Below are 26,034 nucleotides of genomic sequence, written 5' to 3'. Positions count from 1 at the left end.
AACATTGGGTTAGTTCACCCATGCACCAATCATGATTTAATTCAGCGAAGTTGTAATGTTTTGAAACCAAATCCTATGAGTTCTTGATGTTAATTCGTTTGAAATCTTGTGGGTTCTTGTTGTTGAAGTTTCTTGAGGTTGATTCATATATTTAGGTGTGATTTTGAGTTGAATCTTGTATATATTGAGGGTATAGTCGATTCTAAGTGTTTGGGGAAAGAACTAAGTTGAAATAGGGGGTTTAGAGTTGAAAAATGAAGGAGAAAAGTCGGAATTCACCTGGGAAGGGGCCTGGGGCGTTGCCCCAAGTGGGGCTCTGAAGTATGGGCTCTGGGCGCCGCGCCAGCCAGTGCACCCCACCCCAACCTCTGAAGTTTTAAGGCTGGCGCCCCATGCCTCTCAGAGTACCAGAGACGCCAGGTCTTCCCATTCCCCCCCTCCCCCCCCTCCCCCCCTCCATCTTTCCGTATGAGTTCCTTAGCAACATACCTGTGTTTCCTAGTTGATTCTAACACTCTAAGGTACGTCTAAACATCATGAAATCATCCATAAACATGAGATCATGAACCTTGAATTCATAATTCAATTCAAGGAAAGTTAAGAGTCGATCAAGAAGTTAAGAATCAAGTCAAGGAAAGTTCATAGAGTTTTTCAAAAGTCTTTTACAACATTTTAACTTCATTTTAATACTTAAGCTTTGAGTTGGCTAAAGAATAAGAGTAAGATTTCATTTCTTCAAAGATTATATGGGAACTAAGTATTTCCAAAAGGTTAAAATGTTTTCACATTTGAGTAAGAAACGAAACACCGATTTCCAAGAGAGCTTCTAAGCTAAGTTTTCAGTAATTATCTCAAACCAAAGAAAGAGTTTTGTTTTAAAAACATATGAGCTAAGTATGTTTTTGGGAGTAGTATTGAGCAGCGATATGGGGATGCGAGTTCATAATAACTCAGATCTCCATAAACCATGTAGCCATCATAGGTAGAAAGGATCATACTTTTTAGATGATTCCTTTGTGCTATTTAGCATATACTAGTGGATCCACTTAGTTAAGGCGTTCTATATGACGGCAAAGTATAGGACAATTCTTGCAGCTTGGACAAGATGTTGTATCATCACTTAGGCTCATAGTGGTGGTTGTTGGTTAGAGAAATTCCCACAGAAACTGTATTACTTTATTATATTAGTAAAGTGAGTTGTTATTGCATTTCTTTAACTAGTTGAGTTGTTATTTACATGTCTAAATGTTTATGTATAAACTGCACCTTTATTGTTGTTTTACCTTGCATTTGAGTTGAGTTGTTCATGAGTTGAGTAAAGTCAAGGTAATTACTCTTTTCAGATTCTTTCAAGCTTATGTCTTGTTTTAAAATTCCCCTCGCATACTCGTACATTCAATATACTGAAGCCATTTAGCCTGCATCATTTTATGATCCAGACACACCATGATCAGCATCCAGCGCCTTGTTGATCCAGTTGAGCTCAGAGTCAGTTGGTGAGCCTCCTTGCTATTTGGAGGACTCCTTTTACTTTGATTTAGTACTTTTAGTTGTTAGGATTATCAGGGGTCTTGTCCCGATATCCCTCTTTTTTTTAGAGGCATCATAGACGAGTAGTTATAGTCCTTTAGGCTTTTTGTATTCAGTTGTATACGTTTAAGACTTGAGTTGCCATTTCGGCTAAGTTTAATATTGCTTTAACACATTACCTGAGTTACCCTTTTGAGATCATTCTTGTGTTTAAGTCTTCCGCCGAGTCTCGAGTGCCAGTCCCACCCAGGGTGTAGGTTCGGGGCGTGACATCTAACTCTTGACTATACATATTCTCTTATAATTTTTGGATTATTCCTACATTTGTCATCCATAAATATGAAAAATATTTGAGTAAACAACATCATGTGATATACAAGGAATGGGGAAGCTAAGATTGGGGGATCAACTTCTTTAGGGATGAACAAAGCATTTTTTTTACTCTTTTTTTTAGAAGAACAAAGGTGAATGATCATTAGGAAGTGCTTTATTTTAGTAAATAATTTCCTTCTTTGAATGTAAAATAAAGGGTCATGCATCAAAATATAAGATCATGACTCTTAACTAATATACTTGTGTGATGTAATTTGAAAAAAAAATATATTTATAATTTACTTGATCTTTTTAACGATTAATTATTGTACTATATTAATTGATAATAAAAATTATTTAATTTGTTCTCATGATTTCAAGCTTATGTCTTGTTTTAGAATTCTCCTCCCATACTTGTACATTCAATGTACTGATGCTATTTGGCCTGCATCATTTTATGATGCAGACATAGGTAACCAGGATCAACATTTAGTGCATCGTTGATCCATTTGAGCACTCAGAGTCTGGTGGTGAGCATCCTTGCTTTCCGGAGGATCCCTTTTATTGCTTTCAGCATTTTAGTTCATTAGGATATCGTGGATCTTGTCCCGACATCCATCTCAATTTTAGAGGCTTCATAGATAGACAGTCTTGTTATTGGCTTATGTTCATATTTGAGTTGCCACTTTGGCTAAGTTAAATGTTATTTCTAAAACATTATGAGTTTAGTTTGAGATAGTTGAGTTATCTTGCATTTGAGTTATTTTCTTAATGCTTTTAAAGTCTTCCGCTGAGTAAGTAAGCCAGGCCAAAGATTTGTTTGAGGCCAACAATGGTTCTCGAGTGCCAGTCCCGCCCAGGGTGTAGGCTCAGGGCGTGACAATGAGATACACGAGCAACATACATGTTCAAGTATGTGTGTGTATATATTAAATCTCTTTAAGTAATCATGAATTAAAAACAAATTGTTTTCTTAAAACACGACTAAAGACAATGAGATTTAATATAGTAGGAGTTTTCCTCCAGTAAGAATTCGGGAACCACGGAGATTTAAGTACAGTTTTTTTAAAAGGTGAACCAATAAAAAGTTCGATTTAGAGATACAATATTGATAACCAAAGGACAAAGATCTCTTCAGAACGGTGTCAAATTCAGTAGCAGAATTGAATCCTCGTGAGCTTCAGATAACTTATCCTTATCCTCCTACTAAGTGAAGGACAAAATTTCCCACAAGCAACCTTTCAGTATCAACCCAAAATAGTCTTCAGTAGTTTGTGATAAGCATTTGTTTAATCTTTAATGGAGATAGTGTTGAAGGTACGATGGTGTGAAAGAATATGAAATTAGGAAGGAGATTGATAGGTATATAAGGGGAATGGGGCAAGCATTTTTTAGAGCCTTTGTAGAGGTAGATTTGGGAAAGCACCTTTTGAATTTGAAGGGCGGTATGGGGAGATTAGTTTTTTTGCCGTGATTTGGGCATTTCATAAAAATAGATAAGTGAGTTTCCTGGTTTGTGGTGGTGCCACATCACTGGATTTAGATTCAGTTTTATATAAACTCGCACATGATTATGTCTCAAATATTCTGATCCCATATATCCGTGTACCTAAGACTCTGTGATTCACGGCTTCACGTTATGACTGTCAACCAATTACTCTTATGCCTGAAATTTACAAAAGAAATGCTCTGTGTGATCGCTAACGTCTCATATAGAGCACAGAGTGTCCCAGGCTTCCATTCTTCCTGGCCAACATTACCAGAGAGTTGTTTAATACCCTATAATATCAACGCATTCAACCAAGATTTTCACAACATGTTCATGAACTTTTGTGTGATGCCAAGAGCTTCTGGTTGCATGATCACCGCATACACTTTGTTTTAACTTGTGTAGGCAGCCACTGGAAAATATCATTAATCTACAAAACACATGAAGAAAGATGTCAATTACTAATTTCTGAAAAGCATGTACAATAGCAAGACAGGAATAAAGAGTAGTTCTGTGTCCCTTTCAAACCTCTATTGGTATTAATTTTCATCCGGTTTACAGTTTTCATCACTACCATATGTTAGATTTTATAGTAGCTGCACCTGAATTTATACAATTGTCAAGACCTATATGTCATCTTGGTTTAATGTTTTACTTGATAAGAACCAAGATGTCTACACGTCTTTCATATGAAAACTTTTCCCTATTAATTACTGTTATTATTAGAACCATGGATTTGAACTGTTTCCTCCTGCTCTAAAATACCACCCACCATTCAAACATCCAGCTGCGATGTGTATATTTTCATCTGGAAAAAATAGGGAGGATGAGATGAATTGTAATCAGCTTAAGACGGTGAATGGTGCAACATCTATCATTTGATGTTGTGTTAATTGAAATTTAACAAATGCTTCAGCAAAAGTAGTCGTGTATGGTCACCTTGGGGATGGTAACTTACATCTTAATATCTCAACTCCTCAGTATGATGATAATATACTTTACAAACCATGATAAACTTTATAAAATCATACCTGGATGGTACATAGGGATTTGAGGTGGCATTTTGCACAACTTCTAGGGCAAAAGAGGAGAACTTTATAAATTAAATGAATCTAGAAAAAAGCTCCTCTAAGAGATGAACTGCAATAAACAAAGGCGACCATAATTTAATAACAGGAAAGGCATGAGATTATACAAAATTAGCATAACGTTTCAAAATTTCCAAGCCTCCAGCCATACATAAAATAAAAGGATAAAAGTGGCTAAGATAACAATGCAGATAAGTTTGTTTTTGGTCTGCAGTTCAGGAGTATTTTTTAGCCCATTAGCTATAAGCCCAAATAGGCAATGGTTAGAATTGCAAATATACCTTAATCTTTATCTTTTCCAGTTCAGAAGTTGTGAGCATACCTTGTTGTTTTCCGGTTCAGAGTGGTGCGGTTAAGAGATGAACTGCAATTAACAAAGATGATCATAAGGCAATAATGGGAAAGACAATATAAAGTATACATAAAGTTCCAAGCTTCCAGCCATACGTAAAGGTAAGTGTAAAAGTGGCAAAGACAACGATGTGGTTCAAGTCTTTCTGTTTTAGGTTCGAAGTTCAAGAGTTCTTTTGGCCTATTATCCATAAGCATAGAGAGGCAATGATTAGAATAGTAACAATACCGTAATATTTTTCTTCTCTAGTTAAGAACTTATATCTATACGTTTTGCTTCTCAAGTTAAGAATCCCAACGGAGTATAAAAAAGAGTGTAATGTCTTACTGAATCCTAGTTAGTAGTCTTTGAAAGGCACAACACTTGAAAGGTAAATTATAAGTAAAACGGAAAAGATCGGTAAAGATATATTTTTATTTTGGTGTCAAGTATAAGAATTTTAAGATTAAAGAGCAATTTTGAACAACCCATAAACAAATGTATATTGCAAAGAAGGATCTGGTGTAAAGTGTGAAGTAAGATTTCAAAATGAATAAGGGCAAAAAGAAATGGAAAGTAGATCTAAAGCACAATAAAAGCTTGTGTAAATCTGAAGGATCTATTTATGCACAAAACCTCTGAGGTAGAGTATTAATTAGGAAAAAACAAATGGTGTTACATCTTACAAAAGCCTGGAAGTGTTTGAAACCCATAACACTTGGGAGGTAAAACGGAAAAAGGCATTGAAATAATGTAGGGGTCAGTTTTCAAGCATGCAATGGATTCCAAGAATTGAAGATAATCATACATTTGGTGTGCTAGAGTGAATTTGAACTTTCTTGAGAGTAAGTATATGTGTTAGAGTGATATTGAACTTTCTTGAGAGTAAGTATAAATTTTTCTGCATAGTTTGATTAAATGTCTATAGCAAACTTGATATAAAGCTGGGAAAAAGACATTTCGAGAGCTGCAATCGTGAAATGGTGTGGAGGCTTTCGTCGCATATGTTATGAAGAGTTACGTTGTATATGAAGGGAAACGACTGAAGGTGGCATTTTGGGAGGAGGGGAAGGGTACTTTTGGGAATATAATAAAAAAAAAAGGGAATTTTTTTTGTGGTTGCGCCACATCACCGGGTTGAGGGTTTTCTTTTATATATGATATATATATATATATCGTTATAACAACTTCACACAACTTAGCATGCATGGGACACACGTGCCCAGGACTAGTTATACTAAAGTGCGAAGAATTTTAGGCTTAAGTTAGATTACGATTTTATCCCTACATTAAATTTAAATGTTATAAATTATTTAACAAATTAAATAATAAATAGTAAATAATCATATTAGTACATGAATCAACCGCTATAAAGTCTTTTGAATATGTACTCTTTGTATTAGTTTCATGGTGGAGTAAATATGATTTTTTTTGTTTTGTTCATCTTCCAATTGGAAATATGAATGGTCATGTTTTCTCTCCACAAAAAGAAAAAAACCATACAAACATATATTATATTTTTTTTATATATAAAAATATTTGTATTAATGTGAACTACATTACATAATTTTTATTACCAATAACACTCCATTTATGTAAATATATGTAACTCCCACTAATTATATTTCTTATGGTTTTTACTCTCCACCTATCATTCTCATCCAGGATCTCAAATGGGTTAATGTCATATTTATGAAAACTCTTTGTATTCCTCAATTCCATCATATAAATAGTGATATTTGACACAATGTTATACACACTTAAAACATTTTTTTTTTTTAAAAGGAAAGAGAAAATCTTTATGCTTCTTCTCTTGTCTCTTTTTATATGTTTTGTTTAATGTTTATGGTTCTTGTTTGTTTGTGTACAACTTTCTATTGTTTTGTAGTTATTATTATTGAGAATTTACGGGTTTATTGCTTTGTGTACATTAGCCTAGATGTGGTATTTTAATTAGTATCCTCATTTGAATACTTTATGCACTTTTAGTCAATTTTATAATTAATGATATTTTTTTTTTTTAAAGATATATGTACTTTCTATCGTAAAAATAATGAATTTATTTTAGTAAATAACAATAGATTTGAAGGGGATAAAATATGTCATTTATAATACAAAATTTACATAAAATATTTTGGGATAAACGTGCATAGCACGTTCCCTGATATAGTGTGTATATATATATATATATATATAACACATATACATACAAATTAAATGAAGAGTGAATAAGTTACCCTAAACTATGTATCATTTCTTTGCGAATTTCATATCTACATTATTGGATGTTCCTGCATGAAAGCAAGGGTGGATCTAGGTGGGCGGGAAGGTGTTCACCCAAACCCCCTCGGTAAGAAATTATGCATATAAGGTGATCTTTTTTAATTTTTTATGTATATATATAGATTTTGAATCCCCTAAAAACAAGACTAGAGGTTGGCTCAAAGAATTCAAAATTCACCTTGAGGCTTCACGTTCAAATCTCAAGCACTATATTTAATTTTTCGAACCCCATAGTGAAAATTCTAGATTTGTCACTGATGTCAACGGGGTTTCAATTGAACGTGCCTGGTTGATGTTCACGTTGAATGTTATGAACCATAGTGATAACGTGGAGGACAACAGGGCTAAATCGGAAGATAATTTTATTCAGCCTAGAAGGAATAACCGTGTGAAAATACCATCTAAAAGATTTGTTGACTTTGTCTAACAGAACGTGGGGGTAAAGTGCGTGCTGAATATGCGACAAGTGGAGTAGGAAGTATCTGATATAAATCTACTATCTCTAGGCGTAATTAGGATAGGCTATTGTTGTTGCGTCGTATCTCTATTTCTCATCTCTATTTTCTTCTGTAATTCTCTTCTCATCTCTTCTCTGTTTCTTCTTATTTCCTTGCAGTTTTTATGTAATCAGTAGTTGTTGTAATCTGGTTCAGTAACTAATATAGTGATCAGTTGGTCGTTTTTGCGTTTGTTATATTGAACGTCATATAATTCCTCCTCCATGAGGTTTTAATATGAGTTTTGTAGTTTATGTATAAAACTTGCGAAATAAAAATAGTTTAGTGATTTATTAACCTATTCACTCTTAAACGAATGATATGATTACTTTATCTTTCAGCTATATATTACACATAAACATTGTTCAAGAATATTATATGTTCACAACAGTTATTCATTATAGTGAATGGAAAAATATATTAGGTATGATATTGTTGGGATATATACTATTAATCATATGTTTAGATATAATATTTATTATAGAATAATTTTATTCAGTTTTAATAGATCATATATTCGTGTATGGTGTCTGTTTACTTAGACTGCATGACCCCCCCTCCTTGACTTGGGTTTGTACCCTATAATGCAATCTTTTATTTTTATAATTTTTTAAAAATAATTCAAGTTAACTGACGACTTTTCTCAATAATTTTCATTACCCCTTAGATTATGCAATTCCTCAATGTGATGACATTTCAATAAAAAGTTTGTGGGAATCAAAATCATTTAACTTTATTAGTACATTTGTAAATAAATAAATATATATATATATATGTTGGAAAGAATGACATTGTAAGGCCCAATGCAAATTGTGGCCCAATACACTAATATGGCCCATATACTTAGGTAGTTAAATTAGTTGACTATAAATACCCTCATTGTATTCTTAACGAAGGTAAGAGGTCTTCTCGACTCTATACATTTTGATTCAATAATATTTCCTCTCTTCTTCTTCTCGTAAGTTCTTCATTCTTCTCCTCATTCTTGAGGATCTTGAGTATAATAGTAATTCAGTTCATGGTATTAGAGCACCGACGATCAGTGACTGTGGGAGGAAGAAGCAATTTTCAATCGAAGAATTGAGATCTGAAATCCTCGAGTCACAACAGCTACATTGTGCAATATCAGATGAGTTTCAATTAACAAATCATAGAAGTTTAATTGTGTAGTTGCAGTAATTGTCAAATTTGATTGCTCTACATTGTGTTCAAATCATACTTTTAGCAATTGCTCAATTCAGTTGCATCGAAAGATAGTAGAATCAAAGAACAAATCTGGAAAAAATTCGCTTGCAAGGTGCTTGTCATAAGTCTAGATACATAAATTTGTGTGTATATCTTGAGAACAAAGTTGTTAAAATCGTAGAGTCACTGTAAATAGGAAACTGGCAATTGAAGGGAATGGAAACACTAGCACTACTACTGGAGGAGTTAATACTACTACTACTACTGGAGGAGTTAATACTACGATTGATTACAATCATCCTTTGTATCTACAGTCCACAGATATGAGTGGTGCGTCAATTATCTCATTTCAGTTGAAAGGTAATGAGAACTATATTGTGTTGAGTAGACCTATGAGGATTGCATTACTTGGAAGGAATAAATTATGGTTGGTTGATGGAACTTGGAAGAAGGAATTCTTTCCTGAGAATCTAGGACATCAATGGGAGCATGTGAATGCTATAGTATTGTCATGGCTAATGAATTCCGTGGCTAACAATTTGATTGGAGGAGTGGTTTATGCTACGAATGCACAGGCTGTATGGGAAGACTTGAAATAAAGATTTGAAAAGGTTGATGGTTCTAGGGTGTTCAACATTCACCAAGAGATTGCCTCATGCGCTTAAGGCACTTAGTTGGTATTTGAGTACTACACAAAGTTGAAGGATATATGGGATGAATTTAGTTCTATGATCCCTGCTCCTAGCTGTAACTGTGAGAGATCCAAGGATTTTGTAGTCTATCTTCTAAGGCAAAAACTATATCAGTTTCTAATGGGACTAAATGAGTCTTACTCTCAAGCTAGAAGTCACATTCTACTACTTAACCCTGTTCCAAGTGTAAATCAGGCCTATGCTATGGTAATGAGTGATGAAAATCAAAGAACATTGGCTGCTGCATCTAACTCAACTGGTCTTTTCAGTGCAACGACAAATAAGAGTCAAGGTATGGGTAAATCAGATGCACTAGCCATGTACTCTAAAGCTGAAAGTTCAAGGCCTAAAAGAAAGTACAATCCAAATTACAATCCTAATGCCTTCTGTGATCACTGTAAATTTAAGGGACATTACAAGGTTGACTGCTACAAGTTGATAGGATATCCACAAGATCATCCTAAATTTGGTCAAGATGGAAAATATGAAGGTAGACAGGGTCAAGCAGTCAACAGGTTTAAGTACAAAAGAGGTGGAGGTCCTTGTGCTTATAATGCAACACACAATGTGGTAGTTTAGAACTGGCATCAATCAGGAGAATATCTCCAGCAACCTACTCAGTTTCCGTTACAGAACCAAATGCACTACATGGAGTTCCCTCTTCAGGACAACATAGAATGGATGATGGACCTAGGTTTACTCAGTCGCAATATGAGGACATCTGTCATATGTTCGACAAGAATCAGGCCGATCAAGCGCAAGAACAAAGCCATATGAATGCTTCACACTCAGTAAACGTGACAGGTAATTGTAGTGCTCTGCTGGTCACAAGTAATCCACCTAATTGGATTATTGACTTAGGAGCTACAAATCATATGACTCCTGATTTATCTATGTTGGACACTAATACACTTGCACAACCTGAATGTTAAAAAAATGTTGTTTTACTAAATGGTGAACGAACCAAAGTGTCTCATATAGGATCCAACAATCTATCATCTAGAAGTAGTATTCATAATGTATTTTATGTTCCTTAATTTAAGTTTAGCCTACTGTCAGTATCTAAGATTATTAGACAATTGAATTGCTCAGTGAAATTTTACCCTGATTTTTGTGTCTTTCAGGATCTCTTCACTGGAAAGGTGAAGGAGATTGGTAAAGAAGTGGGAGGTCTTTATTATCTAGCAGGACTCAGTATCCCTAAAGCTCAAGTGGCTAAATGTGGACTGATAACTATGAATGTAGTTCCTACAGAAGATATTGACCTGTGGCACAAAAGGATCGGTCATGTGTCTGCTAGTACTCTTACTAAACTAGTTTCAAATAGTATGTCCAATATAGTAGAGTCATTAAATAAATGCACTGTATGTCCTTGTGCTAAGCAAGTTAGACTACCTTTTCCACTAAGTGTTACTACTACTAGTAGGCTTTTTGATCTAGTTCATATAGATGTTTGGGGTCCTTATAGAACTGCTACTAATGAAGGTTGTAAGTCTGTTTTAACTGTTGTTGATGATTTCTCAAGGTTTACCTGGATATTCTTGTTAAAGCAAAAATTTGATGTTTTCATGTATATCAAGAATTTCTTGATACATGTTAGAACTCAATATGATGCAGATGTTAAGATTGTTAGAACAGACAATGGAACAGAGTTTGTAAATTCTATGTGTCATGAATTATTTACCAACTTAGGTATCATTCATAAAAAATCTTGCCCTTATACACCCCAACAAAATGGGATTGCAGAGAGAAAACAAAGACACATCCTTGAAGTGACTAGGGCAATAAGATTTCAAGCACATATTCCCATTAAATTTTGGGGAAAGTGTGTGCAAGCAGCTGTCTATAATATAAATAGGTTGCCTTCACAAGTCATTAGTAATCTATCTCCTTTTGAAAAACTACGCAATAGGAAACCATCTCTTGTGCACCTAAGAGTTCTAGGTTGTTTGTGTTTTGCTAAGGTTCTAAATGAAATAGACAAGCTTCAATCTAGGTCAAGACATGCTATACACATGGGGTATTCTGAGACTCAAAAGGGATACATCTTATATGATCTAGCCACCAAGTGTTTTTTTGTCACTAGGGATGTGGAATTTAAGGAAAATATTTTTCCTTTTGCGAATGCTTCTACAGGTTCATACACTATTTTTCTACAACCTGAACTTAATAATAATAATGATCCTCTATTGCCTATTACTGCTAATCCTAGTGCAAGTTTGCAGCAACTCACAGGTTCAAATAATGGTGCTCCAAGGTCAGGAGGTTCTACTACTTCTAGCATCATTCCTTCAGATGTACCAGTACCACCTGTGGTTCAATCTGTAACTCAATCTATAAGTGAATCTAGTGCTGAAACTATAGCTCAACCTGTGGCTTAACCTAGCGTACAACAAAATCCTGCAGCTCAACCAACAAGAAGGTCAACTAGAGGAACTCATCCACCTTGTTGGATAAAAGAGTTTGTATCTCTCGGTATTGACAATGATGCACCTTATGCACTGTCAAATTATATATCTTATGATTATATTCATCCTAAGTATGCTACATTCATTTCTTCTGTTTCTAGTGTTACTGAACCCTCTACATATGCAGAAGCTGTTAAAGACAAACAATGGGTTGAAGCTATGAAAGTTGAGGTAGATGCCTTACAACAAAACAACACATGGGAGATAGTGCAACTACCACATGGCAAGACTTCAATTCGCTGCAAATGGGTTTACAAAGTTAAGTACAAGGCTAATAGGGAGATAGAAAGATATAAGGACAGGCTTGTAGCAAAAGGCTACAGCCAGCAAGAGGGAATAGATTATCAAGAGACATTCAGTCCAGTAGTAAAAATAGTAATTGTTAGATCAATATTGGCTATTGCAGCTGCTCGAAGGTGGAACATACATCAAATGGATGTATACAATGCCTTCCTTCAAGGTGATCTATATGATGAAATCTACATGGACTTGCCACAAGGATTTCAAAGTCAGGGGGGATTGAGACAAGTATGCAGACTTAAGAAATCCTTATATGGTCTGAAACAAGCACTAAGATAGTGGAATGAAAAATTATCAGAAGCACTATTGAGGTTCAAATTTGTACAGAGTCAATATGACCATTCATTGTATACCAAAAGGACAGAAAAAGGATTCACAGCTGTGTTGGATATGTAGATGATATGCTCATCACCGGAAACAATCTACAACTAATCAAAGAAACAAAAAATGCACTACAGACAACTTTCAAAATGAAGGATTTGGGTGAACTTAAGTATTTCTTAGGAATAGAGTTTGCAAGAGCTGAATCAGGAATTATAATGCATCAAAGAAAATATGCATTGGAATTGATCTTTGAGACTGGACTCAGTGGTGCAAGGCCAACTACTACACCTACGGACAATAATGTCAAGTTAACTACTAAAGAGTATGATGAACACTTGAAGAAGAAGGCAGATGAGTCAAGTACTAAAGAAATAGATGAAGTGATAGAAGATCAGGCAAGCTATCAGAGGTTAATTGGAAAATTATTGTACTTAACTGTAACAAGACCTGACATAGCATATAGTGTGCAAACACTTAGCCAGTTTCTCCAGCAACCAAAAAGATCACACATGGAAGCAACTCTTAGAATAGTTAGGTATATCAAACAATAACCTGGCTTAGGAATTCTCATGTCTAGCAACAAGAAGGACACAATCTCAGCATTCTGTGATGCTGATTAGGCATCATGCTATGTCACAAGAAGATAAGTTACAGGCTTTATTGTAAAACTAGGTGATTCACTCATTTCATGGAAGTCAAAGAAGCAAAATACTATTTCGAGAAGCTCAGCAGAGCCGGAATACAGAAGCATGGCAACTATTGTGTCAGAACTAACTTGGTTAATTGGATTAATGAAAGATCTTGGAGTGCAACTACAACTTCCCGTATGTGTTTACAGTGATAGCAAATCAGCAATCCAAATTGCTGCCAATCTAGTATTCCATGAAAGGACCAAACACATTGACATTGATTGTCATTTTATAAGAGAAAAAATTCAGAAAGGACTAGTCAGAACAGAATATATATCAACCAAAGATCAGCCAGCAGATATCCTTACAAAAAGCTTAAGTAGGCTACAACATGAAGTTCTCATGTCCAAGCTAGGAATGTTTAATCTATTTATCACTCCTAGCTTGAGGAGACTGTTGGAAATAATGAAATTGTAAGGCCCAATGCAAATTGTGGCCCAATACACTAATATGGCCCATATACTTAGGTAGTTAAATTAGTTAACTATAAATACCCTCATTGTATTCTTAACGAAGGTAAGAGGTCTTCTCGACTCTATACATTTTGATTCAATAATATTTCCTCTCTTCTTCTTCTCGTAAGTTCTTCATTCTTATCCTCATTCTTGAGGATCTTGAGTATAATAGTAATTCAGTTCAATATAATTTTAAATAAGGGTGTGTATGACAATAGCTTAGAATCAATCTGTTAGTAACAACATGAAGAAGAACGTTCTCTTATTGATTCTTCTCTTTCTAATTCAATTTTCTGTATCATTTGCTTCCTCAAATGAAACTGACCAACAAACTCTATTAGCTTTCCAAAATCTTATTACAAGGCCTAATCATTTTTTGGCCAACAATTGGACCAAAAAACCTCTTTTTGCTCTTGGTATGGTGTCATTTGCAGTCCAAAAAGGCAAAGGGTTGTGGCCTTGACTCTTCCTAATTTGCAACTTCAAGGCACAATTTCTCCGTCTTTTGCCAATCTATCCTTCCTCAGTGTTCTCAATCTCCAGAACAACAACTTTCGCGGTGACATCCCTTATGGACTTGGCCACTTGCCTCGCTTGCGAGTCAATACCGAGTGGTGGCGTGTTTGCAAACTCCACTCTGCAATCATTTCTCGGGAACAAAGGTCTATGAGGAATGCACATATTGGATATTCCTGATTGTGCTATCACTAATCCAGGAAAATAATCAAAGCTTAAGGAGGTTCTACTAAAAATTGTTACTCCAGTGATTATTGCATCCTTTATGATATTCTTGTTGGTTTCAATTTGGATAATGAAACGACAAAAGAAAGGGAAGTCCAAAGATGTGGAGAAGGTACCGGAGATCGGGACTCATCAATTAGTTTCTTATCATGAGATTCAACGAGCAACAAATAATTTTGATAAATCATATTTAATTGGTGAGGGAAGCTCTGGTTCTGTGTACAAAGGCACATTATCTAGTGGAACTGTAGTGGCCATTAAGGTTCTGGATTTGGAAAATGAGCAAGTATGCAAGAGGTTTGATACCGAATGCGAAGTGACGAGAAATGTCAGACACAGAAATCTTGTTCCGGTGATTACTACTTGTTCTAGTGACTATATAAGAGCCTTTGTTCTGCAATTTATGCCCAATGGGAGTCTTGAGAATAGGCTGTACAATGAAGATAGCCACTTGAACCTCCTTCAAAGAGGCGCCTTAATGCTTGATGTGGTTGTGACAGTTGAATATCTACATTATGGTCATGTCACTTCAATAGTTCATTGCAACCTGAATCCAGCCAACGTTCTTTTGGATGAAGATATGGTGGCTCATGTTGGTGATTTTGGAATCTCTAAAATTTTAGCCATAAGCAAGTCCATTGCTTATACCGAGACATTGGGCACTATTGGATACATTGCACCAGGTATAAAAAATCTACTCTCATTTATTTTCTCTTATCATAATTAAGCCTCTCCAAGTTTTTTACTTTTTGGTAAATTCATGTGAATATTACCATACTAGCATCAAAAAAGACAATTCTGTACTACTAAAGAACCACATCCCAGCCAACCTTCTAGGTTAACAGGAATTGGCCTCACTAAACAAACATCAAATAGTCGTCTATATCCATTCTAATTTACTCATAAATAGCATCTACTAGTCCAGTGCATTCTCTTGCTTTCTTGGATTGTTTAAGAAACTCCACTCATATCTCCATTTTGATCTGTGTTACTATGCTTGCTTTTTGTACATTGATTTGGCGGAATATCTTCCAGTTTCTTGCTGTCCACGTGTGGAAAATATATGCCCCATACACTTCAATTATAACTTCCTTCCTGAATTTCTTCCAGTGTGTTCTCATAATCCATACAATGTTCTGTGATATGTCCCTATGTCGAAGTTGTAGGTTCATCCATCTACTCAGCTCTTCCCATACCATTCTCGTCCAAGGAAATTCCTCAAACATATGTTGGCCAGTTTCCACTCTATCCCGTTCACATAGACAACAATTGGTCGTATCACAGGCCATGCTGAAGCTGTCCATCCTCTCATTTGTCAACAATTTGCCCTGAGAAGCTAACCACATCACGAACCTATGTTTAGGTAGTTGAACAAAATTCCATATAAGGTGTACCCCCTGCATAGGTTGTCTGGCCCCTATTATTGCCAAATATCTTGCAGATATTGAGTATATCCCAGACGAGGTGAGAGTAAACCTCCCATTACAATACCAACTAGTCATACTTCACTTCAATTTATTTATCCTCTTCCAATACCAGCTGCAATCCGCTGGTGGTTTGTGCGTCCAGGAGTCCGTCGATTTCATATACACCTCATATGTGTATCCATTTTACCCACAAAATGTCCTTTTTTTCATTTATTAACCATATTAAATTCCCCACTGACGCAGTGTTCCACCAGCTGCATTTTTAACATTCAGTCCACCATACTTCTTTGGTAGGCAGATCCTATTGCCACGCTACCAAGGCTACTTTTCTTTTCTCATCGGAGGCCCCCCACAAGTAATTCCTACATCTTTTATCCACCTTCTCTAGAATGCTTTTTGGCAAGATGAATACTGAGCCCCAAAATTATGCATAGAGAATAATACTGCATTTATAACTTGCAATCTTCCTGCATACGACAGATGCCTCGCTGAAACGACATGTATCGTAGCAGTGATTTTCACTACAAGTTGATAACAATCCTGTTTACTCCATTTCTTCTGGGAAAGGGGAAGTCCCAGATACCTTATTGGAATTGTACCTTCCATGAAACCATAGGTTCTAGTATTTCCTTCTTAGTGACATCATTCACCCTAGCTAAAAATACATTGGATTTATCGATATTTGCTACTAATCCAGTTGTATCAGAAAAGTGTTGTAAGGCCTCCATTACCCTCCGGACATAAACTGTAGTACCTTTACAAAATAACATTAGATCATCTGCAAACATCAAATGAGTAAGTTGAGTTGGTTTACACATTGGGTGGAACTTGAAATCAGGGAGTTGCGTCATTTTGTCATACTCTTGATAGATATTCCATAACTGAAACAAATAGTAACGGAGATATTGGGCCTCCCTGTCGCAAACCTCTCTTCCCTTCAAAGTAACCATGCCCCTCACCATGCACTTTAACTGAGAACCTATTTGTAGTAACACATTGCATAATTAAGTGAACGAACTGTTGTGGAAATTCATAACCTTGCAAGGCTTCCTCTACAAATTCCCATCAAACCATATCATAGGCCTTTCTTAGGTCTATCTTCATCATACATCTTGGAGATGTCTTCCTATTATAGTGTCTCATCAAGTCATGGCACATGAGGACATTATAGACGAAGGATCTCTCTTTAACAAAGGCTGCTTGTGACTGATTTAGTAAGTGTGGCAATACCAATCTTATTCTTTTACACAGCATCTTAGAAATGGCCTTAAAATTGTGCAGTGTTCAGGGGTCTGTCTATCTTAGGGATCAGTATAATCATAGTGGCATTAGTCTGAGTTAACAACCTCCCATTCTTGAAGAACTCCAGTACAGCTGCCATAATATCATCCCCACTCCTATACCCATTTGGTTCTGGACTTTTATTTATATTGATGGAAAATACTGCATCCTTAACTTCCTTCTTGGTATACTCCCTTAGAAGTTGCAATTGTTGCTCAATACTCAGCACACTGTACTAATGATAGTTTGGCTGGACAATGATCACTCACACCTTCAGGAAGAAAAGTGTTTTCACATTGCGGAATCTTGTCAATCCAGTCACCATTAACCCAAACCCAATCAATTTTGGAGAAGACTCTTCTCTGATCCTGCTTATCATTCCAAGTGTAATGGCTTCCAGAGCTGGGCATTTCTGTCAGCCCACATTCCTCTACACACTCCTGCATAGGTGATAGGATTTCCCCCTATTCTGTCGTCTTGCTTAAGCACATTGTTAAAGTCTCCCATTACTACCCATGAAGCCTTCACTGTACTTCCATCTTTGATACCCCCTATATTCTCCTTGTCTGCATTAACCCAAACTTTGTAACTTGTTTATGACCAGCATCTGAGGAGACCTTCCAGTCCTTACTGGTTGTGTCCACCCAGTGCCTTGCTCCCTGTTAATCTGGCTTGTCCCTCCTGTATCCTCCACACTTCTTTGTGCTCCTCACTGAACCTACTCCTTGTCATATTACATATACAATACTATGTGCTCTCATGCTAACTGTTTTTTGGACGTCGTTAGCACTAGTCTTATTTGATCTTTTGGTTTCTATAACCTCCTCTTTATCCTCTGATTCTGCACCAACAAGCCCTTTCTTCTTTCTGCAGAAATGGACATATTTGTGACAAACTTTACACAGAGAAGGTTTCCAGTCATATGTAACTCTTTGTGTAATTAACATAGAGTTCCTCCCTAGAAAATTCCATGCTCTGACAATGAATGGCGTGCTGTCGAAGTGGAGTATACCCCCTTGTAGCACCTTATTTTTCCCCTCTTCAGTCTCAAACTTCACTAAGACTATCCCATTCTTCAACATGCCTGTCTTATTTATCCCAATTTTCCCCTATACCCTTTAAGATTGTGAATGATGGGTGAGCCCCTAGAACATAGTATACTACAACAGTTTTCCAGTAAGCTATCTCTGAACTGATATCCTCCGATTCTATTTCCCCGATTTTCCTATCCCTCTTTACTTCAAGTCAGACATATTCCAGCTTGAATCCTTCGTTTGCTAACTTATTGATGTCAAATCGAAGTTCTAGCAGGCGTCACCAGAGGCCCTTCCACCTGTTCCGCCCAAGTCTGTTTGCTACCACTACTAGCTGAGCGTATTTCATCAACCCATTCTCTTAGTGTATTCTCCGCTGATTTCAGTTTGCTTTCTGCCAATGTCGTTCTTATCTGCATTGGTGTTTTTTACTACACCAGTTAGCTTGGCCATTGCCTCTCCAATTTGTAGAAGTAAAAAGAGAATTATTGTTGTGTTTAAATTGAGTAACTTTTCTTCAATCCTTTCCTAAGAATATGGCTCGGAGGGAATAGTGTCTGCTAGTGGTGATGTTTATAGCTACGGCATCATGTTGATGGAAGTTTTGACCAAAAGAAGGCCAACAGATGAAGATATATGCAATGAAAATCTTGACTTGAGGAAATGGATCACACAATCATTTTCAGGGACTATGATGGACGTTGTGGATGCTAATCTTTTTTCTGAGGAAGAAGAAATCACTAGTAAAAGTGAAATCTACGTTGCCTCCATGATAGAATTGGCTTTATACTGCACAAAGGAAACACTAGAATCAAGAGTGACCATGAATGAAGTAGTGAAGAGGCTTAACAAAATCAAGAATGCATTTCTTGAAACATAGAAGTGATCAATATCTATTCCGATGGTGTTATTTCTGAGCTGCAAGTTAATTACCTGATTTCCTTAGTAAAGTTGTCGTATAGTACTACTTGGAGTCATGTACTGTTTGTAATATCATGTGAGTGATTTTGAACCTAAGTTTTAGTTTATCTATTTGTAATTATGTTTTGAATGCTAGCTTAAAATTAGAAACCAGAATGAAATTAATAAAGGTGTTTACCTGCACTATTTTGCTTTTTGTTCATTAGCTTCTTCATTTGTATTTGTTGGTGTAATATACCACAAATACAATAAATTATAATAGGTTACAGCTGAGATGCAGATATCTCGTTATCTTTAAGGAGTTTCAAGCACATTGCGGCATAATCTACACCGATCCAGCAGTATTACTCTTGACTTGCCCCCTCCAGGATACAACAACCCAACAATGTCGTACAACTCAAGCAACTCCGAATTAGTTGAAGAGTTCAAAATTCTACAAAAAGAACGTCTTCCTTCAACATATAATTACTCTCTTTTATGTACTGAATATAGTTGAAGACTTTTGAATATTTTATTTGTACACATTTACAGGTGCAAAAGCATTGTTTATTTTGCAATTTCAATAATGCAATAGTTGTAGGATTACACGGAATATGTTGTAATATTGCAATAATTATATTCAGATTTCTTCCCTGGGAGTCTAGACAACAGAGAAGACAACTTATAAACAGTCAAAAAATGTGTTTTTGTGCAAGTCTGGTCAAGCAGAGAGGAGAAAAGAAACAATAAATGACCAAAAAAAGAAGATATAGTGTTAGCTGTTTAAGCAAACAAATGGAACATTCTTGCAATAGGGAGATTGTAGATTCGACAAAGAAAGAAATGGAAAAACTCGAGTCTGAACTCGAAATGAGTAAAAGAGAATGAGAAAATTACATTGTCAAAAGAGTAGAAAGGCCTTAGATGATATAGCGTTAGCTATTGAAGGTCGGAAACTTGAAAGAGATAACCAAAATAAGTAAGTCTAGAAATAAAATGTTTTTGGATGAAGCGGAAAAGGAAACAGAACTACAGTATATAGCAATTAGAGGCAGAAGAGTCAGTTTTGGCTTAAAATGGGAAAGAAATGATGTTCATCGTGTTGCGTGTATAAAAGAGGTTCAAGAAGAATGCGATCTTTCTCTACACAAGGCTATTAAGCTCAACGAGTCTTTTAAAGTAGCGAGCAAACAACTAAAGCAGCAAAGCAGGAAAACTTCAGATTGAGGGATGAAGACCCTGAAAATGCAGAGCCTAAAATAGAAGTTCTATTCTATATGTTACTCCCTCCGTCCCATTTTATGTGATGTAGTTTGACTCGGCACGGAGTTTAAGAAAGAAAGAAAGACTTTTAAAACTTGTGGTCCAAAATGAATGATAGAAATTTGTGTGGCTGTAAATCATTTCATTAAGGGTAAAATAGACATTTTATAGTTAAATTGTTACTAAATATAGAAATGTGTCATTCTTTTTGGGACTAACTAAAAAGGAAAGCGAGTCATATAAATTGGGACAGAGAGAGTATAAATATTTACACAATTCAGATAGTAATAGGAATTCATCTGGGAGAAGAAAAGTATTGTTCCCAAGGTTTGGTAACCTTTTTTAAAAAGCAAATCCGCTAGGCAAGGTGTGTCTAGGGCTGAATTTATTAATAAAGAAAAAGGGACCTCAAAGCAAAAAGTAATCTCAATAAGAGCTAGATAAAACTAGATATTATATGATTATTATAGAGTTTTTAATACACTATGTGATGACAATGGCAGACCTAAGTGCAACTTAGGGGTTCACCCGAACTCTCTCGTCGAAAAATTACACTGTATATATAAGGTAAACTTTTGATTTTAAGTGTATAGCTAGTAAAATGTAATGACCCTCCTGGTCATTTATGTGTTTTTCCTTTTGTGTGTCGTTTAGAGCGTTCCTGTAGCGACTCCAAGTCATTTATGACTTGCTGGGACTGACAGTTTGGTCACCTGGTCGTTCGTTTAGTTATTGTGCGAGTTTAGTGTTTTTGGAGCTTATAAACCTTGAACGATCATTTTCGATCAAAAGTTCAAAAAGATGACATCATCATCTAATTTTGACGATTTCATCAGCTCTAGAAGGATCATTTTAGGCTAGTAGCATGGTCGGCATAACTCCCGAGGTTTTCAGTGTGAGTCGGTGCGATTAGGCGCTTTAACTTTAAGTTTAAGCCTAAGTTTGACTTTAGTCAACACTCTGACTAAACGCGCTCGAATGAGAATTCCGTCAGCGCGGTTAGCTCCGGAATGTCGAGTTTGGTCTAGATTGACCCTTCTTTTATGTCCCGAGATTTCTGATATTTTTTCGAGCCCTTTTGTGGTTTTTGACTTAAAATAGTGTATGGGTGTGGGACTCACTTTTTGTCAAGATGACGTCGTATGGAAATTTGATTGCGCCATTGAGTCTGGAATATTGATTTTGGTATGGTTGCATATCTCGTTTGCATGCACGGGGTTTCGAACGAGATCAGAGCACCCCGTCGGAGTTTTTAAGTTTTTGGAAAGATAATGCAGAAAAATCTGCTTTAAAATGTAGAAATATCAACAACCCTTTTCCAAACTTAAAACCCTCATAACTCTCTCATCTCTCAACCGAATTAGGCGATTCGAAGTGTAGGAGCTTCGTATTTTCGGTGGCTTCGCTGTAGAGTGTTTGAAAGTTGTTGGGTGCACGTAGTTCAAGGTAAATTTAGCAAAAAACCTGATTGTTGTAACCTTTTTCGAGCTTTTGCTTTTGGCTTCCTTGTTTTGGTCATATCTCATTCATTTTAGCTAGGTTTTGGGTGATTCGAAGTCCCACGTGCTGGGAATTATTGTGGCTACGTCTTGGAGTGTTCAAAGAGTGTTGAGCACCATTAGATTCTTGTAAATTTCAAGTTTAGAATGCTGCATGTTTTCTTTTAAGTTGATTAAAGTGTGGTTTTCTTGCATGTTGGTTTTTGCTGCGTTTTGAGCCTCGAATTGTGTTTCATTTTGGAACACATGTTCGGGGTACTATTTTGGGTCTCTTGACGAAGTCAAATTCAAACAGTTTGGTGCGGGTCCCACGATCTCCATTTTGACTCCGAAATTGATCCGTCTCCGTTTGTTGTGATTTTGGTGTCTAAATGACCGTACTAACGTTGTGATCCTATATTTGATAGAGTGACAACGTTCAAAGGTCGTTCGGGAAGGAAAAGCTCCGGCAAAGTGATTTGGAGCGCGCACGGTCGGCCTTAAGGTAGGCTACGACTTTCTTTCTATTAGATTGAGCTTAATTGTGTAAAAACATGTCGATTGGAGTGAATTGGGGGTGGGTACCAGTTTCCTACTTTACTTTGATTATATACCTTATGTTAGTATTTCGGGTGTAGTATCATGTTAACCGGTTTAGTAGAGCTGCATGCTTATGTGCTAAATGCTATTGTATGCTTGTATGCTATGTGTTGTATGTTTTGTTCATCCTTAACCGTAAGCATGATGTCCTTAGTCTAGGTTAGACTAGCATTGCCTTAGACTTATGACCCGTATGGGATGGACAACCTTAATTTTTTGCCGATGTCGTTCAGATGACTTATCTCCTTGTAGACTGGAGTAGCAGACTTGAGTCTGAGCCTTAGATTAGGCGTTATCGCTGTTTGCTGCACTTCTGTATCTTCTCCCTCTAATTTTGCTATTTCAACGCGTTCTCGAAGGTTCGATGCATCACTAGAGGCGTGGGATTGAGATAGTATAGGCTTGGAGCCTTTTCTGTGATTTCTTAGAGTGGACAGCGTTCCATGGTGGCTGTTGTTGGATTGGATCCTACTGGAGATACCATTACCCCCGGGATCGTTCTTTCTAGCTGGGCTGGGAGCATATCGCTGGTTGGGTAGACTCGCTGATTTCGGCAATCACCCCCAGGCCTCTCTTTCTAGCTGGGCTGGGAGTGTGCTATTGGCAAGGTGTCCCCGGGTTGTTCTTTCTAGCTGGGCTGGGAGCTAACTGCAAGGTATGACGACTCGCGATATCAACCTCACCCTCGGGTCCCTCTTTCTAGTTGGGCTGGGAGTGGACTGTTTGGTAGGGTGCCCCTTTGGGTCACTCTTTCTAGGTGGGCTGGGAGTGCACTGCTGGCTGGGTGGAGTCTGATGGGTTATCTTGGTTACTTTGGGCTGGGAGCCCGATTTTCTTCTTTCTCAGTAAACTTAGCTTTTCTGTGTACCTGTCAGGCTTATGGGGGTCCGTTTAGGTTTTATTTAAACTTGCGCACGAGTGTACCTTCTGGGCTTATGGGGGTTCAGTTAGGTTTAGTTTAGTTGTACTTTGCTTATTTCTGGTCTGCTCGTGTGCTTTTTTTCATATCCACTTTGACCTCTCTGTGTCTAGATTCTATCCTTTCTATTTGTTTTTACCCCTTTTGCTCAGTCGGCCTTTGATGCCTACTGAGTACCTGTTGTGTTGGTACTCATGTTACGCTCTGCATCTATTTCGTGATGCAGGTCCCAGTACCAAATACCAGTGGTGAGTAGTTCCAGCCTTCTTTTGCAGCTGTGATTCGGAGACGAGGGCAAGCACTTGGCGTTTTGGGTTTGTCTTGTCTCCTTCTTTTGTTTTAGCTAGTCTTGTTGTCTTTGAGACACGCTTTGTTGTGGTCCAGTTTTGGGACCTGTACTCTTTATTAGATAGCTCTGTACTAGTGACTTCCAGGTTCTGGGAGGGATTTCTGTATATATATTTTTGGTTTGTTTCCACCTTGTTGTCCTTGTTTAGATTATTATTTTCGCTAGTTTCTGACCTTACGCTCATTGCTTGATGTTCATGGTTATGGGTTGGCTTACCTACTGGTGGGGTATATTAGGTGCCATCATGACTCAAGAAATCGGGTCGTGACATAAAATAAACTCCCTCAACAACTAAAGAGGAGCGTGGCTCATTGGCTAGTGGGTTCATTGTTAAATTGAATATTCTGAGTTTGATTCTTGTTGAGTGCAATATTTTTCAACCTTTTTTTTTTTTTGCTTTGAAAAGGGTGAGGTGGGCTCAGGTTTTGAGCTTAGAATACCCAAAAAGGCCTCAACTATATTATTTTTGTTTTTTTTTTCTTTTTATGTTATATTTTTTTTCTCAATTTATCTTTGTTTAAATTTATTACCCACATTTTTTATATTTTTGTCTTTTATTATTTTTATTTATATTGCTCATTTTATTTCTACATAACTCTCTTCTCATGTATTAACTTAAAGAAATTCTTTGAAAAATGACGAATTGTTATTAAATTTAAAATTGAATTAGAAAATTATTATATAAAATAAAGTAAATTAAGATTAATCGAATGGAAAAATTTAAAAGTTGTGAATATTCTTTTAATAAAATCTGTTTAATTGATTTTTTTTCTTAATTTCATTGTATCTCTTTCTTACTATTTTCAAGTTGATTCTAAAGAGATTAAAACTAAACTAAACTTATTTGATTGGTTCATAATATTTTTTTTAACAAATGATTAACCTAGTACATTGAATTAAATGAACTAAAAAAAATCGACGATGTCATTTATTTATCTTCTGAATATGCACTATAATATCAATAACTCGATCTTTACACTTTTCTAAAGAATTTTGATGGTTTTTAAAGTAACATGTGATTGAATGTGCACTAATTCAAAATTTAGAAAAAATTCTAAAAAATAGAATACTACAAAATAAAAGGAAAGACACTAGAAATTTTAATAGCTCAATGGAACAGGGTAAAAGTAGGAAGAACCTAAACACAACATGACAATATAAATTAAATTTCGCGGATTAAAATTAATATTTTTCCCCCATGTCACTCGGTTTTTCATCTTGTAATTTTACGTGTTTACTTCTTTATACTTCGAACCCCCTCAAAAAAAAATTTGGATCCGCCACTGTGTGATGATACTACAAATAAGGATGTTTTAGTAAGGCAAAAATAAAAATCTAAGAATAAAGTTAAGTTATCAACCTCAAACTTCATTTTATATATGTAGGAATTAAAAAAGATAGTTTGCTCGTGTAAAGTAACCTAAAGTATTTCCCTCTTATCTTCTTCGTCAAATATGTCCAACAAAACTTGATAGTTCATCACTTCTTTTTGGATTTATTGGATCTTGTTGTTGTTGAAACTATCATAAGATTTTGCTTTATCAGTCGCTTCGGTAGATGTCTTGAAATAAATTCCTTAGTCACCTTACCATCCCAACTATGTTGTCTTTCATGTGTCTTCTTTTTGCTTCTGTTGCTTTCACTTCTTTGTTACCTAGGTGAGAGATCCCCAACCTTGATTACCTTATCAATTAATATGTTTAGCATATCCTCCTCATCATCCCCGTCAAACATGTCACTGCCCAAGTCAATACCATGAATTGTAGTTGGACTAAGTCCTCAAACATGTCACTGCCCAAGTCAATATCATGAGTTGTAGTTGGACTAAGTCTTGAAACTACAACTTCTAGCTCATGGCTCTTTTCCAATACCTTGGTTGTAATGGTTGAATTCTTTTAGAGTTATCAACTGTCACTTCCATAGAAGAATTGGTAACCTTATAATATGGTCTAAATTTAATTTTCATACGAGTATTTTACGATGCTTTTAATTGAGTTCATCATGTTCAAGATCTTGATATTAATAATTTAGTAATTATGATTAGCATGTACAATCATGATGATTGATGGAGTTAAAAGGCAATAAGGTGGACCTAAAATTAGGAATTGTCTTGATAAATATACACTTTCCTAGAATCCACGTAGACTTACCGAAAACTCAAGCACGATATATAGGAGATAAAGATTCATATTACATGATAACCAGTTGGTTGGGAGCAAATGTTCTCGTTGGAGTACGAAAGAGATAATATATAATCTCTTTTAGGTTGGTTGGTGCAATTGAATTTTACATGATTGTCTATAAATTTTGCTAGCTCGTTCGAGACATAATAATTTCGAATATTATGCTCTCAGGTATTGCAATGGTAATAGATGTTCAATGCCAGCTGTGATGTGGTC

General features: G+C 36.1%; 1 protein-coding gene and 1 long non-coding RNA gene across 3 annotated transcripts in view; both read left to right on the top strand.

Annotated features, from left to right (window-relative positions):
• LOC125856948 (receptor kinase-like protein Xa21) overlaps positions 1-19,228 on the top strand; it is a 38,448-nt gene extending 19,220 nt beyond the window's left edge. The window contains exons 1-2 of one of the 2 annotated variants that reach the window (XM_049536607.1): positions 14,923-15,067; positions 18,660-19,228. In XM_049536607.1, the coding sequence (XP_049392564.1) occupies positions 14,965-15,067; positions 18,660-19,006 (450 nt within the window). In that variant the 5' untranslated portion in view covers positions 14,923-14,964 and the 3' untranslated portion in view covers positions 19,007-19,228. Of the gene's footprint in view, positions 1-14,922; positions 15,068-18,659 lie in introns of those variants that run through there. The other variant, XR_007445575.1, reaches the window with a different exon arrangement.
• Positions 1-26,034, top strand: part of LOC125856971 (uncharacterized) — a 58,703-nt gene that overhangs the window by 20,290 nt on the left and 12,379 nt on the right. The window lies entirely within an intron of this gene.

Source organism: Solanum stenotomum, chromosome 2 (genome assembly GCF_019186545.1).
Source record: "Solanum stenotomum isolate F172 chromosome 2, ASM1918654v1, whole genome shotgun sequence".
Lineage (NCBI taxonomy): Eukaryota > Viridiplantae > Streptophyta > Magnoliopsida > Solanales > Solanaceae > Solanum > Solanum stenotomum.
The sequence above is the reverse complement of the archived record's forward strand: the minus strand, read 5'-3'. Positions and strand labels throughout refer to the sequence as shown.